The sequence below is a fragment of the Perissodus microlepis genome, chromosome 12 (assembly GCF_051167445.1).
Source record: "Perissodus microlepis isolate ML-2025 ecotype Zambia chromosome 12, ASM5116744v1, whole genome shotgun sequence".
In the NCBI taxonomy this organism is placed as follows: domain Eukaryota; kingdom Metazoa; phylum Chordata; class Actinopteri; order Cichliformes; family Cichlidae; genus Perissodus; species Perissodus microlepis.
Window position 1 is genome coordinate 8923760 of NC_140472.1, and position 16422 is coordinate 8940181.

The 16422-nt window shown below is 40.0% G+C and overlaps 1 protein-coding gene across 1 annotated transcript; it reads right to left on the reverse strand.

Annotated features, from left to right (window-relative positions):
- Positions 1-292: 292 nt before the first annotated feature.
- ppm1f (protein phosphatase, Mg2+/Mn2+ dependent, 1F) lies at positions 293-16079 on the reverse strand. Its single transcript, XM_084946430.1, has 8 exons — positions 15822-16079; positions 9903-10129; positions 8627-8763; positions 7635-7837; positions 6906-7094; positions 6631-6774; positions 6191-6284; positions 293-2065 (listed from the first exon to the last, which is right to left on the reverse strand). The coding sequence occupies exons 2-8, from the start codon at positions 10067-10069 to the stop codon at positions 1740-1742; spliced, it is 1260 nt and encodes a 419-aa protein (XP_084802556.1). The 5' UTR covers positions 10070-10129; positions 15822-16079; the 3' UTR covers positions 293-1739.
- Between the last annotated feature and the right edge of the window lie 343 nt (positions 16080-16422).

The following is a 16422-nucleotide window of genomic DNA, read 5'->3' on the forward strand; positions in this document are numbered from 1 at the left end:
ATGATTGTTGGGTTTTTCTCTGTATCTATGAAGCGCCTTGAGGCGACTTTTGTTGTGATTTGGCGCTATATAAATAAAATTGAATTGAATTGAATTGATAAAGGACAAAACAAACAGGTCCTGACCAGATTGTGTTTGCACGGCTGTTTATTGAGACAATATTAAACCTTCTTCTCTGCAATACACAATATGAAATGTATTATTATTTCTTTGTGTGTTACGGGAAACATTATTGTCAAGACTTCAGTTTTAAAGATTCTGACATTTTAGAACAAACAAACAAACAAACACAGGAATTGCATCAGAATTTATTATCAATGTTCCACATCAGTGCTCCCTCGCCCCATCCCCCAGCTCTTGAATGCATTTTTTTAGACTGACACAAAAACTATTCATTTTGTAACATAAAGGTATCACTTGCACATTACAAACAAAGCACATTTATAATGTCTGTGTCTGTGATTTCCATTATATGTTAATATTGCAATGAGGACATACTGATAAGGCATGGTGAACAAGAACAAAAAAAATGAATAAAACATGATAATGAAGAGATTAAAAGGGTAACAGAATGTCTTAACGGTATGTAGGCCAAGAGGAGGCAAACCTTTCTATCTTAAACAGAAAAAGGTGTCAGGATATGATGTTAGTAACAAGCAGAGCTAACACTGAAAATATTAAAAACAGTCTGCATTTTTGTGGTTAAACTGAGCTTTGATTATTGAGCAGTGAGTATTCTGTAGCTATTTCATCTCGCAAACGGGTGTTCAGCTGCTCATAAAGTTCAAGTTGTGGCTTTCTTTGCTTCCCCCACAGAATCACTCAGTAAGACTTATGTCATAATCACACATCAGAGTGACAATGGAACATAACAGAAACATATAAAATTTTTGAAATTATTATCATTTATATTTTTATAGAAATACAAATCCACCAAGACATATAGCTGTTTTAACAGCTAGTGCCACATCAGATCAATATTTCAATATTTTAAGATCAATACTGACAACAAAAGCTGGACAAGCTGTCCTTAAATTCAGTAACAGTCAAACAAGTGGAAAAGTGAAGTAGCTATTTTAGAGAGCAGGCACATTTGGGATGTACAGGTTGCAGCACTGGGGGTTAGTGTGGCCCTTGCATTATCTATTAGAACTTTTCAAACACTGTTGCCTCAATACAGCAGTGTAAGCTTTTATTTCAAAGCAGCACGATAGTGAGACTAGATCAGGGGTGTCAAACATAAGGCCCAGAGGCTGGAATCAGCCCAGCAAAGACTCTAATGTGGTCCGCTGGAAGACTTCAGAAAATGTGCAGTATTTCATTGATTTTAACTGTACTACCATAATTCATATTCCTATTGATAAAGACTCTAAAAGATTAAAGGACATAAAAGTTCGATTTTCCACAGTTGGCACCCTTAAACCCTTGTGCAATGACAATAAAGAGCTATTTTTTTCTATTCTATTCTACGGAAACTGAGATGTACAGTTAAAATTGCATTTATTTTTCTTATATTTTCACTGGTTCGCCCAACTTAAAATCAAATTGTGTGGGACACAATTTAAAACGAGTTTGACATCCCTGGACTAGCGTCAATCTACAGCATGTCTTAATGCACCTGAGGACAAAAGCAGGCAACAGCTTGGCACAATGGTGTCTGTGCACCACACCTTTCCTGTATTGCTGTGGTGCATGTCGAGAAGTGGAGTACTGAGCAGCTTGTGCACTCCTAGGGTGGTCTACTGAGCCAGCAGTTGCTCTGGTGGACGCAGGAACACCACCATTACTGTGATGTTATCACTAGAACCAGCTGTCTTAGCATTACCCACCAACTGTTGGGCGACTCTTGCCCCCACATCATCCTCGGACTGTTCCACTGGAGCAGTTCCTCCTTCTGGTTTACCAGCCAGCTTTAGTGCATCCAAAACTAGATGTGGGACTGCTGACGCCTTAACTGCATCAAAGAAACCGTCGCATGCCAGAAGAACATAGTCCTCATCACCCTGCAGTTTCATTGTTAGGCTTTCAGCGTCTCCAGACACAAAGGGCTTCTGGTCAAAGTCACCTGAACGAGGGATGGATGAGTGGTTAACAGCTGCAAGTGAATACTGCAGAACCTCATCAGACTGTTGCAGTCATTGCCTGAAAACTATTTATTAAATCAACAGGCAAAACACGTGTACATAATCACTCACACTGCATTTTATGTATACAAAAACCCTCCCTTTTAGTATATTTTACTGTATATAGTAAGCATTTGTACACAACACAAGTTACTCTTGTTTTTTACTTTATTTTTCTTAATTCTCTAATATCTCTAAGTCACTTTTTCATTCCCAGTTTCCTAGTGTGGGATTAATAAAGTCTATAAAGACTCCCTGACTCTCAATTAAGACTGCAACAATTTAAGTAACTCCAACACATGCACTGCACACAACATTTGTTTTTACAGATGTTGCATGTAAGGTGAGGATTACTTGTCACCATCTAAGTAGTTTAACATGGAGCTGCAGTCTAGTTCTGTCTACACACGGTGAAGAACAAAGAGGCAGCCTTTACAGTGATGCAAATAAAAAAACGTGTATGTGTAGGGATGGGTATTGAAACCCGGTTCTTGTTGAGAACCGGTTCCCACTGTTTCAATTCCTTGGAATTGTTTGCCATTTTTGCAAACAATTCCCTTATCGATTCCAGTCGCCCCGAATGACGTCACCACGTTGCGGAGCGTTATTTACCAAACGGCTCAAACGCTCAAAAGTTTGGTTATACTTTACGAGAACGGATGATGAAAGGGCAACTTGCAATACTTGCAAGTAGATATTTCATTTAAGGGAGGAAACACTACGAATATGCAAAAGCATTTGCTCACAAAACACGCGATGACCTTAAATGAATGTCGTGTTTTTAATTCCGCTCCGGACTCATGAATCTCAACCCAGCAGCAGCGGTAACGTTTGTACGTCCTCTCCCGTTAATGCGGCAGGTAAATAATCAACTAACAGTGCATATTATGTTAGCGCGATCTGCCTTATTACAAAACCTGCCATTACTGTGCGCTGCATTTAGGTGACCATGATGAGAGAGACAGACAGAAGCTGTGTTCCAAAACGTCGGCTGCATCCTTCGGAGGACCTGGCCTTCGCGGTCTACGTGGGCTGGGTCCTTCGAAGACCGAGAAGGCCGGAAGTGCGAGGCTGTGAAACGGAACGGTCTAGCCTTCAGATTTGCGTCACCGCTGTCTCGGTGGAGTTTAATAAACTCGGCCGTCTGCTCCGCGCTATCTAAAATATAACAGGACACTGGCGTAAATTCTCAACCGTCTCACACTTCTGTTTAATCAGTTTTCTGTTTGACGTTTATTCAGCTGTGTGAAAATCCCGGAGGAACCCACCAGATAGATTAAATAAAACGTTATTAATCTAATAATCTAATAACTTTGATCTCAGCCAAACCGATTTACTCCGGAACAAATAAAACACCGAAAAAAAGGCAAACAATTACATTTTTAAGTTATCCGAGTGACTTATATATCATGTTTAACCTGAGTAGCGAAAGAGCGGGGAACTGAAAACGACGAAGCCGCGATTCCGCTGCTCTCGCCGGCTCGAGTGACCACTGAACCCCCCGGCTTGCTATCCAGCGGGTGGCTAACAGACGTCTCCAAAAACGTCGGCGCACTTTTGCAAATATGCGATATCTTGATAAACCAAGCAGATATTTGAAATTTACACAGCTTCTTTCTCGCCTGAAAATATGTTAAAAGTTTATTTTGTGACCCAGAAAGAGTAATAAGACTAATTTTAAAACTTAGCAGCGGCCGCCATTGTTGGCAGCTGAAATTTGGCTGGGCCGCGCTATAAACTCTGGGATATGGTGGGCCACGAAGGACACACCCGACCCATCCTTCAAATTCGGGGAAACGAAGGACGCATTTGTCGGCCGCATTTGAAGGAGTCGACGAATTGGTTGGCTCAGATGCTGGCAGTTCTCGCTGCAGTCTACCGTTAGCGTCTCCTTTCAGGCCAGGATATACGAATGTCACCAAGCAGTGTCTAAGTTTGTGGTAAAAGGCTTGCACCCATTTGCACCCAGAAGTGTGAGACGGTCGATTTTCGATAAGTGAATGTGTTTAATTGTAGGCAGGGACATTACTGGATATTCTTGTGTAATTGCTACAGAACAATTTATGTTATACTTTGTTATTGCTACAGAAGAATATTTATTTTATTATTTTACATTTACATTTTTTTTCCTGGGGACCCCGTGACACCCCATTGAAGAGCCATAGGCTGGATCTCTTAAGGATCTCTTAAGATCTCACTGTTGGGTTTGTAAGGCCATGTTATTCCTAAATTTCTATCTTGTTCAAAGAGTAGGGATGGGTATTGATAAGATTTTCACGATTCCGATTCCATTTTCGATTCTGTTTAACGATTCGATTCTTTATCGATTCTCTTATCGATTCTTTTTAAAAAACGAGAACACTAAGGTCGATTAGCTTAGAACTTTGTTTTATATCTTCTCTTTGAACAAGATAGAAATTTAGGAGTAACATGGCCTTACAAACCCAACAGTGAGATCTTAAAAGATCCAGCCTACGGCTCTTCAATGGGTGTCACAGGGTCCCCAGGAAAAAAAATTGTAAATGTAAAATAAAGTATAACCAAACTTTTGAGCGTTTGAGCTGCTTACGCGCCGTGTTTCCTGCCAGGTAAATGACACTCCGCAACGTGGTGACGTCATTCGGGGCGACTGGAATCGATAAGGGAATCGTTTGTAAAAATGTCAAACAATTCCAAGGAATTGAAACAGTGGGAACCGGTTCTCAACAAGAACCGGTTTTCGATACCCATCCCTATCAAAGAGAAGATATAAAACAAAGTTCTAAGCTAATCGACCTTAGTGTTCTCCTTTTTTTAAAAAGAATCGATAAAAAGAATCGATAAGAGAATCGATAAAGGATCAAATCGTTAAACAGAATCGAAAATGGAATCGGAATCGTGAAAATCTTATCAATACCCATCCCTATGTATGTGTCCAGGTGACACATTATTTAAATTCTTCTGCTTGCTGAAGGTTGTTGGCAGCTATCTTGCTTTATTTGGCAGTGATTACTGTAGTCTTTCCATTACAATATAAAGCACCTTAACGCAACTGTTGTGGTATGGTGCTATATAAATATTGAACAGTGATACCTGTGGCAAGCAGGGCTGAATCAAATGAGGAGCATCCAGTGGGTCACCTTAAAAAGGCGGTTCATGTTTGAAAATCCTCCAATCTGTCTGAATTACAACCATTCTGAAAAGATGAGTGGACCAAAATTCCTCCACAGAACTGTAAAAGACTCATTGCCAGTCAGGGCAGCCCAACTAGTTACTAGGCTTAGGGGGGGCGATCACTTTTTCACACAGGAACAGGACCATGTAGGTTTGGATTTTTTCCCCCCTTAATAGTAAACCCTTCATTTAGAAACTGTATTTTGAGTTTAATTGTATTGTCTTTGTCTAGTATTTAAATGTGTTTGATCTATAACAATTAAATGTTACAAACATACAAAAAAGTAGGAAATGAGGAAGGGGGCAAAAACTTTTTCACACTACAGTAAACTACTAAAAACATTGCAATTTCTAACACCTAAACCAGTGAACATTTCATCAAGACCTGTATCTCAATCAAAAAAATGATCAGCAGAATACGTGCTTACAACACAAAAATTTCCTTTGTGGGATCAATAAAGCATCTATCCATTATTCTAGCTGTAGCCTTACTATCAATAATACTTATCAATGCACTTTCAATAATACTAAAATAGCAGTTTTTCATTTCCGTTTTTATTTCTATTTCAGTTGAAATAAAACTGAAATAAGCTTATCTTTTTTCATCATATAATTTAAAATGAGTTTTTTATATATATATATGAAATGGTACATTTTCTAAATACCTAACACCGATTGCAAATATGAGTTAATGAGATTTGCAAATCATTAGATTTCCCTTTTAATTTACAATTTACACACTGTCTCAACTTTTTTTGGAACCAAGTTTGTCGTTTACTTTCAGTTAACATGAGCAACCTCAGTTTATGTAGCAGTGGAGGTCAATTAAGGTCACACTTTGAGAACTACTATATGATACAGCCAGTCAAATCACATCTACATTTCTGTGGTTTTGTGAGTTGGGACTGACTTACCTATGGCTCTCGATACAGCATATGTGCCATTAACACGCCAGCAACCCATGAAAGTAATGCAGCCTCCAAGATCCTCAATTCTCTGTTTCTCATCCTGGACAGTTTAACACATCAGAGAAGGAGTTTAGCTTCTGGCTTCCTTCTCACCATTATATGTGAGTATGTAAAAATAAGTGCATGAGTAATTTAACTTCACATGAAGTAACTGCATTTGTTAGTAATAGTTAAAACACACACACACACACACACACACACACACACACACACACACACACACACACACACACACACAGAGTGTGTGAGAAAGAGCTCTGAGGAATGTTTGACCCATATCACGCAATAAACTTTTCAAATATTTTATCTGCATTCCCATTTTGGAATACAACATAGTATGAAATTTGAGGCAGCAGAGGTTGTGTGTTTGTATGTGGGATTCTTACCTCTCTCTCTGGTTTATGTGGGTCCATGAGTCTAACAACATGCCCATCTCTGACCAGTATTGCCTGAGAGTCTCCCAGCCAAGCAACAGTCAGCTCTTGATCCTGGATCAGTACTGCCACTCCTGTACTGCCACTCCGGAGACGCTGCAGCACACACAAGTGTAATTTAAAGACAAAAGACAGAGCAAGACAGCACACCAAGTTGAGTACTATAGCATGTAAATGTCAGCAGAAAACATTGTGCTCAAGATGCTGCGCTGCTGATTTCTCAGTACCTCTCTCTTAGCCTTGTTTCTGAACATGTCATCTGTGCGTTTGAAGGCTGTTTTAAAGGCTGTGGTTGCATCACTCTGCAGCATCTCCTGTTTACTTAGAACAACATGGAGGTGAGTGGAAGCGTAGGTTGCTGCATCCACCCCTCCATGGCCATCAAACACAGCATAGTAAGCACGATCTACATCATCCTGGACCATACGGGAGGGAAAGAAAGACACAGTCATAAATAAATGTCACAGAATGCAGTTTTGTGAAAAACTAAGTGTACCCCATGATTCAGTGGCTTGTAGGACCACCTACAATACACACCCTCTGAAGTGTGGGCTGACAGATGCCCCCCATAGGCAGCAGTGATCCCAGGATGCAGCCTACCAATCCCCAGATCTAGCCAACCCCTCAGATGTGACTCTAAAATACTTTGGTATGCAGAGGAGCTCATGGTTGAGTTGGTGACTGCAAGATATGCTGCACAACAAATCTAAATCACCTCTCCACCACCATGCAGCATTTGTGTATGCTTGGCTTTCTTCAAATATGGCTTTTATAGATGATCAGCACCTCACTGCTGCTTACTTTATTCCTATACAAGCAGTAAGGGTACACTTAGTTTTAACAGGACTTTATGCGGTCCTGTGAAAACTTTTTTATTTTTACATGACAGTATGTTTGATAATTAGTTGGGATTGTAATTTCAGTTTTTATTTTTGTGTCTGTGATATTTTTCATACCTGAATTCCAAAGAGCTGGTTGAACTCGGCTAAAGCCAAATGTTTGTCCTCCATTTTTCTCCGGGTGTTTTTGATGGCATGAATGGAGCACTGGAGGTTGCGAGAGGGACAAAGGGCCACCTTGGGGAAGTTTCTGTGCCACGCCAGTGCTACATCTATCAGTTTATTCAGGAAGGTGCGTTGGACTGCCTCTGATTGAAATACTGACAATAAATTACAATACAAGTAAGAAACCTGTTATATTTCTGTTTTTTTTTTCAATAACATCATGGACAAAGGCATTTTATTCCTTGAATTAATATGTACAATGGAAGTCAAACTACTTCCAGGTGGCACGGTGGTTAGCACTGTTGCCGCACAGCAAGAAGGTCCTGAGTTCAATTCCACCATCAGGCTGGGGTCTTTCTGTGATCTTTCTTCCTCCCACCGTCCAAAGACATGCAGTTTGTGAGGATAGGTTAATTGGTTAATCCAAATTGCCCATAGGTGTGAATGTGAGCGCGAATGGTTGTCTGTCGCTATGTGTTAGCCCTGTGACAGACTGCCAACCTGTCCAGGGTGTACCCCGCCTCTCGCCCTATGACAGCTGGGATAGGCTCCAGCACCCCCCACGACCCTGAAAAGTATAAGTGGAAGCGAATGGATGGAAGTCAAAATACCACTTTTCAGTGCAGTGCAATGCAACATTGCCAACCACTATGCAAATGTACACCAGTTCCTTATAGAGGAGAGGTCTACTCATAGTTTCAATTTTAGTTTTTTACTTGTTTAAAAACTTTAGAAACTGAAAATATAATTGTTTGTATTAAAACGGACCCTTTCACATGCATGTGGCATCATCGAGGCTGAGGCTGTGCCCAAGTTGGTATATATCAGATATATGATCCTGGACAGACAACTTCCAAACACAAGATTATTTCATTCTGTCTTCTTGAAATTCAAATTGGCATCTTTCAGTATAATGCAATATATTCAAAGCACCACAAACATACAGACTGCTTTGTCGTCTGCCTTCTCTTCTTGGTCACCTTCAGGTTCCTCAGGGCACTGGTAAGGTAAAAGGTCAGTCTGCAGCAGCTGGGAATATGCTGCCTGGCAAAGGAGGGCACCGAGTCTTGGAGAAGCACCCCTGAACAAACACAGAGATAAATACATGTTGTGTAATCTCTTGAAATTTGAGTCATTTTTCTAACTGCAGTCACAAAGTGTTGCACCAAAGTCCAAATTGTGGACAGAAAAAAAAAAAAGATAATTTTTGGGCAGTAACCTGTAAATGCGCTTCTTTTCCTCTACAGAATTGCATTTCTCTGGCAGCAAAGATTGTGTTTAGGAAACAGGAAGTGGCATGAACAATTTTGTTTCTGCAGACAGGAAATGAAACCTTCCTGACAGAGAATACTTCTGTAGAAAATGTGAGCAGAACAGAAAGCCTGTCACAGTTTTTAAGTGTTACTTTTTCCTGCTCAAAGTTTAAAAGTGTTTGAAAGTCTTTTACCAGCCTCTTCTCATTGCAGAAAGATTGACTGCAGATTATTGATTTCTAGAAGCCCAGACTTCTTACCTAACAAAAATGTTAAATGCAATCTCTAATCTGCAAATAAAAATTCTATTAAAAGTACAATACTGAACTGAACACTGTAGGATTAATGGTTACTTTGCCTCTTTCCCGTGTTATGCGTATATAAAGAGACGACCGTGGCTCAGGGGGTTGGGAAGGTCGCCGGTTCAATCCCTGGGCTCTCTGTCCTGGTCGTTGTGTCCTTGGGTAAGACACTTTACCATACCGCCTACTGGTGTTGGCCAGAGGGGCCGATGGCGCGATATGGCAGCCTCGCTTCTGTCAGTCTGCCACAGGGCAGCTGTAGCTACAACTGTAGCTTGCCTCCACCAGTGTGTGAATGTGAAAGTGAATGAATAGCGCTTTGGGTGCGTTGAAAAGCGCTATATAAATGCAATCCATTATTATTATACAACAATAATCAGCATTCGACTCACATTTACAGTTTGTATAAAACAAGAATAAATAAGTTTTACTTCATGTCTGCTTGTGTATCACCATACACTAAAAATCATTACATTTAAAAAATGGAATATGTAAAATAATCCACAGTATAATCCTTTGTATTTATAATATTAATTAAGGCCCATCACTAACTAAATGGTGTGTGTCTTAGATAGCCACAATCATTTTCTCTTATTGGACCAGAGAAAACTAAATTTGTTCATCGTTACAACCTTCTATTCAGTTTGTCTCCTTCCCAGTCATACCTGTTTGCCAATAGCCTCAGGCCCAGCTCCAGGCTCTCTCCATGCAACTCCTCCATTGTGAATTTACGACTAAGAGGGCTAACAGGAAGTGAAGCGCCTTCCTCCAGAGCAGCTGGAAACTCCTCCAAAAATGCCTTCAAAAAGCACAGAGCCTCCTCCTGCTCCATCCCGCTGACTCTGGCTGGAGTGAACTCTTCGGTAAACAGGAGGTCAGGGCTCACAGGTCACTTCACAGTGGACAATTGAAGGGCACAAATCGAAACAAATTAATCAGTATAATTACATTACCATTTTCATCTAAAACTGTTTTTTTGTCATACAAGTTCAGAGAACTAATATGGGAGGTGCTTACTGTGTCACAAGATGCTTGTCTGAGAGTAAAATTAAAAGCAAAAAAACGTAAAATACCCAAATTCCCCCCAATCTTATATTTTAATTGAAAGTACTAATGTAACGATACAAGTGTTGTTATAAGCTACAGGACTAATAGGATTGCCACATCTTGTAATTTGTACAGATTTATTGGTCGAGGATGTACTGCAGTCATCTGTGTGCATTTTGTGTATGATATGATGCTCCCCTGAGACAATATAATTCGAAGGTATAGCATACAGTTTCATTGGTAGGGAGATGATACCCACCTCTAAGTATATAGGTATCAGTGAAGCCAGATAATACACACACTGACTACCGAAATGTCTTAAAGACAAAGACCTGGATGACCTCTAATTTCTTGTTCTAAATCAGATAAAACTGAGGTCCTTGTATTTGGCCCTAAATAGCTTAGAAATATGGTATCTTACCAGATTCTTAAGCTGGCTAGCATTACTTTGGACTCCGGTAACATTGTGTGGAATCTCTGACTTATTTCTGACCAGGATATATCCTTCAATACACATATTAAACAAATATATCGGACTGCTTTTTCCCCATTGTACTCTAAATATCTCTAAAGTTTGAAACATTCAGTCTCAGAGTTATGTTCAATAACTAATTCAAACATTTATTACTTCTAGGCTGGACTATTGTAATTCATTATTATCAGCATGTCCTAAAAACTCCCTGAAAAGCCTTTATTTAATACAAAATGCTGCATGAAGAGTACTGACAGGGACTAGAAAAAGAGCATATTTCTTCCATACTGGTGTCTTTTCATTAGCTCCCTGTTTAAAAATCAACTTAATCAACTTTAAAATTCTTCACCTCATATCCAAGGTCTTGAATAATCAGACCCAGTCTTATCTTAATGACCTCATAGTATTCTATGATCCCAATACAGCATGCGACTCTCAGACTGCTGGTTTACTTGTGGTTCCTAGGATATTTAAAAGTAGAGTGGGAGGCAAACCTTCAGCTTTTCAGGCCCCTATTTTAGGGAACTAGCTCCCAATTCTAATTCAGGAGGGAGACACCCTTTCTAATTTTAATATTAATTAATATATTATGGTAAATGGTAGAGCAGGGCGATATGACCAAAAATATTTATCATGATATATATTTGAAAATTTGCAATAACGATATAACTGACGATATAATTGACACTAGACAAAACACTTTACAACTCCACAACTTTATTAGTGCAAAAAACATCAATGTATTTTCACTTAAACAGGCAGTAGTTTTTTATGTGCATTAAAGTTATATAAAAATTTAACAGTGCAAATGCAAATTCCTTGCTGACAGTTTAACCAAAAGGAATTTCCAGTGAAAATTGGCCGACATATAATAATAATAATAATAATAATAATAATGGATTGGATTTATATAGCGCTTTTCAAGGCACCCAAAGCGCTTTACAATTCCATTATTCATTCACTCTCACATTCACACACTGGTGGAAGCAAGCAAGCTACAGTTGCAGCCACAGCTGCCCTGGGGCAGACTGACAGAAGCGAGGCTGCCATATCGCGCCATCAGCCCCTCTGGCCAACACCAGTAGGCGGTAGGGTAAAGTGTCTTGCCCACGGACACAACGACCAGGACAGAGAGCCCAGGGATCGAACCGGCGACCTTCCGGTTACTCCGCGAGGCTCCTGCCTACAATAGCCGTAATGCTCCGACAATTCATCAAGCGATGCGGATTCGTAGCTTAGCAAAGTCGTACTAAAACATTTGACAGATTTTCCAGTGCCTTGTACCATCGTTTCGAGGTCAGTAAACACAACCAGAATTCATACATAAGGCACACGGGATTATAAGGGGCACTGTTGATTTTCAGAAAAATCAAAGGATTGATTTTAAGTGTGCTGTATTTTCCAAAAAACACGGTAATAACGACGGCCCGCTAGCATGCTCTACCAAAAATAGTGCTTTGTTGTGTATCTGATGGACGAAAGCTAAACCAGTTCCACACCACTGAAGTTGCAGCATTTTTACAAACCAATGATGGTTCATCCATTTCATTCAACGATCCGCTTTCGCCCTTCTCATTCTCCGTCGCCGCCATGCTTTTACAGCTATGTGCATATGAAAACAAAGGCACTGCGCATGTGCGTTTTACCCATATTCTATCGCGATATTTCATTTTCTTATCATTGCCGAACATTATATCGGTATTACGATATGATATGGTCCAGCCCTAGTAAATGGTAAATGGACTGGTTCATATATAGCGCTTTTCTACTCTGAGCATTCAAAGCGCTTGTAAATTCACCCATTCGCACAAGCACTTTTTTCCTACCCTTTTCTAAGTACTTCCTATCTAACAGTCAGACAGATTCATACGAGCAACATGGGGTTAGTATCTTGCCCGAGGACACTTGGCATGCAAGTGGAGCAGACTCAGACTCAGACTCAACCCTAGTAGGTGACCTGCTCTACCACTACAGCCAATGTTCCCTCTAAGCTGCGCACATGCGCAATTGCGCACTGCTGGCACGGTCTCTGCGCACAGAAAATCTGCGTTGCACAGAAAAAAAAAAAATCTAACCTGAATTGAAAATTAATACTTTAACAATTCTGTTTTGCAGTGTTAGTCAGTAAGTGACCGGCTGCTCCCGTATGGGATTAGAACGATGCCACCTATAGTCCAGCCAATAATGCGATTCACATTCGTATATACGCAGATAATCAATGTCGTTGACAGGCTATGACAGCATCCTTATGTGCCGATACCGGTGTTTTAGCTAGCAAAGCGGCGTGGCTGACGTGGAGGGAAGCCACGTTAATGACAACGTGTACAATCATTGGAGATGTGAGCAGGAGAGACGGAACAATTGACGGAAGAAGTGTGGACTTTATACCAGTTTTTAAATTGTGTTGATAGGCCACGTAAAACCGGAGCTATGATAAAAATATCTGCAATGTTTGGTTTTCTTCCCGAATACTATCGTTGTTTATATTTACTGCGGGAAGAAACGGTAAAAACAGCGTTTTATAAGGAAAATGCTCAAAAGCACTCTCCGCCTGTGAGCAAAAACAACGCAAAAACCCCCCCACCCTTTCCTATTGGTCGAAAAATGAAACCTGGTCTACCAATCAAAAAATGACATGGCAAAATGGCATTTAGTTGTTTAGGAAGGGGGAAGTTTTGGGAGTGACGGCGGTGTTTTGAGATGTGACAGATTTTTGACGTTTAGCGGAAATCTTGTGTAGTTAGTGTGAAATGTAGTCAATAGTTTTGTTTTGTGTGTCAGAACAATGAGGCGACTACTGAATGTTACAGGTGTTACATCTCCTGTTGTCAGTCCTGCAGGTACCAGGCTTGTGATGTTCTCCTTTATCTCATAGTGGACAGAAATTATTTTTTGGAGTGGCACAAATGATTTGTTTGGCATCAAATTTGATGCAGAACACCTGATTGTTCTGTAAATAGTTTGAAATGTTTATTTAAAAAACAAAAACAAACGCCTTGGCTGCATTTTTAGGTAAACAGCTGCAAAAATCTTTGTTATTTGCATAACTCAGTTACTTTTTTGTAGAAGTAATTATATAATTAATTGCCCAACATTGGTCATTATATACTGTATTTTGCAGACAGAGAGTTACAGGACTCACTCCCAGACCACAGACTCAGACTCATGATACAAGTCACAGCTTTATAAAAAAGAAGAAGAAGAAGAAGAAGAAAGTTTTGTTTTCAAAATTGGAGTTCAAGTTATTTTTACTTCCAATAGTGTTAACATACTACACAGGTCATGAACAAGATTCTTTTTAATTTTCATTGTAAGCGGCCTAAAGCACTTAATTAAAAGTAGTCTAACATAAATGTAATTTGATTATTTTAATAAACCATGTAACTTGGACGGATTCGATGCTGGCGTGACCAAAGTGGACACGTCTACTGTTGCTCACAGTGGTCCAAGGGACCACTCAGGGAGTTTGTGTGTTCGCACATGAAAAATTAGAGGGAACATTGGCTACAGTCACCCCTATATGAGGCTTAAAACTTTCCTTTATGATAAAGTCGTGTTCTGCAGAAGGTTTCTATCTGCTAAAAGGGAGGGTTTTTTTCCCCCCTTCTTGCGGTCACTCATAGCGGCTGAGCGAGCACTTGGCTGTTGGATTTTTCTCCGTTTTGTATAGATGTACGGTCTACAATATAAAGTGCCTTGAGGCAACTGTTGTTTTGATTTTGCGATATATAAAGAAAACTGAATTGAACTGATGCACCAGTTGGTGTTCCTTAGTTCAATAAGTCTTTGGAGTTCTGGAACACCCACTATGTTTTAAAACATTTGTCATGGAGGATATCTTATCTGCAGTCGGTAAAATGCTAATGTCTACTCACTCACAAAAAACAAGTACCAATCTTCAAGACTGAAAAACTATTGACATAGGGGATAAAAAGGTATGTGCACAGATCTCATTTGTGCCATGAAGAAGGCAGTAGATCAATATCACAGCTCACTCTTGGGCTGTATATGTGACAAGAGTGGAGTTCTTGTAATGGTCACTTGGGGCTGGCTCCAAAACTTTTTCAGTCCCACGGACTGTCCAGCTTTACATGTTTATTGCCTGGTACAATAATGTGTCCAACTTGGACAGTTTCTCTCCCCAACTGTATGGTGGTAGACTTAAATTTTATGTTCTTATAATTCATTTATTTGGATATCGGTATTTGGGGGTGTAGACAGAAAACTGTCATTCTTGTTTTCTTCTTCTGACCCGTCTCTGTAAAGCTTAGGCTGTGTGGGAAAATTCCAGCATATCAGCAGTTTCTGAAATAGTGGGACTAACTTGTGTGGCACCAACAACCATGCCCCTTTTCTAATGCTCCGTTTGAACCCGAGGAGGTCAACTTGACCATGGCTACATGTTGCTGCCATAACTGCTGGTTAGATATTTACATGCATATCTAATAAAGTGGTAAGAGAGTGTATATGGATTTGTACAGGAAATATTCGTACAGTTCGATTCATAATTTGTTGGGCATATAGAACGTTTTTGTACAGCATCGCAGTGGACTTGAAATCAGCAATAATCAATTTATGAAATGTAACGCTCTAAACCAGGCCCCAGGGACTTCATTATTACAGGATATTTTTAAAAATAAAAATAAAAAGTTTTTTTTGTTTTTTTTTTTTAAATGCGCCAGCTTGTTGTCATGTAAGTTACATGTTGGCCAATATGTCTGAACATTTCTTGAAAGAAGCGCAGAGAAGCACTTGAAAAGGGCTCGCAAACTCCCCACACTTTGAGTTAAACGCAAAGAAAAAAAGCAACCGTGCTGCATTGGTTGTACACCAGGACTCATACCTGAAAACTGGAGCCTAACGATCAGCTTTTCCGTTTCTTTTCTTTGCAGTGCGTTACATGAATGTTGAGGGTTTGGTGCTTTGTATGCAGTACACATTATAGTGCTGCCCACAATTACACCTCGAGTCCTGAGTCACTCACTCACTTGTTTCATCGACATGATCGCTACCAGAATACATGCTTATTTTACAGCCAAGCAGACAGTGGTTAACTTGGTCTTACCGTCCGTTGACTTGGTGCAGTCCCTTGTTTTAGTACGCGTCTTCACACCTCCTGAAGTCCTACTGACGAAACACGCCCTTCGGCGAGACAAAGACTAAAGGGATTTACTGATAACGCAAACATGCACCGCGTATGGTAATACACAATCCCAGTTCACTATCAACAGTGTTTACAGATCTGCGCAACGATCCACACCCAATTGGACCGGCACTTTCCTGTACGCCATCATCGTCATCACCATTGTCATAAGACCCTTCTTCGCCTATCTTTTTATGGCGGGTAGCAAACAACTTTAGGTGTTATATCGCCACCCTCTGGACTGGAGAGTTGCTCGGAACAGCTTTTACATCCTATTCTCATGCAAATACCTGTTGCTCTTAAAAACCCACATATTGCCTTACAAACTACATCACCTGCATTCCTTTGAAATATTTCTTTTACCCTTAATTAAACTCTATTTTTCTGTATTTCCTGTTCCCGCTTATAGTCACCACATTCTAACTGTTACATGTTGGAAATTACATTTTCAAATATCTCCTGTTGTCCACAAATTCACAGTTCCAGTATCATTCTTATCTTTTATCTTTGTCTCTGTTACTTC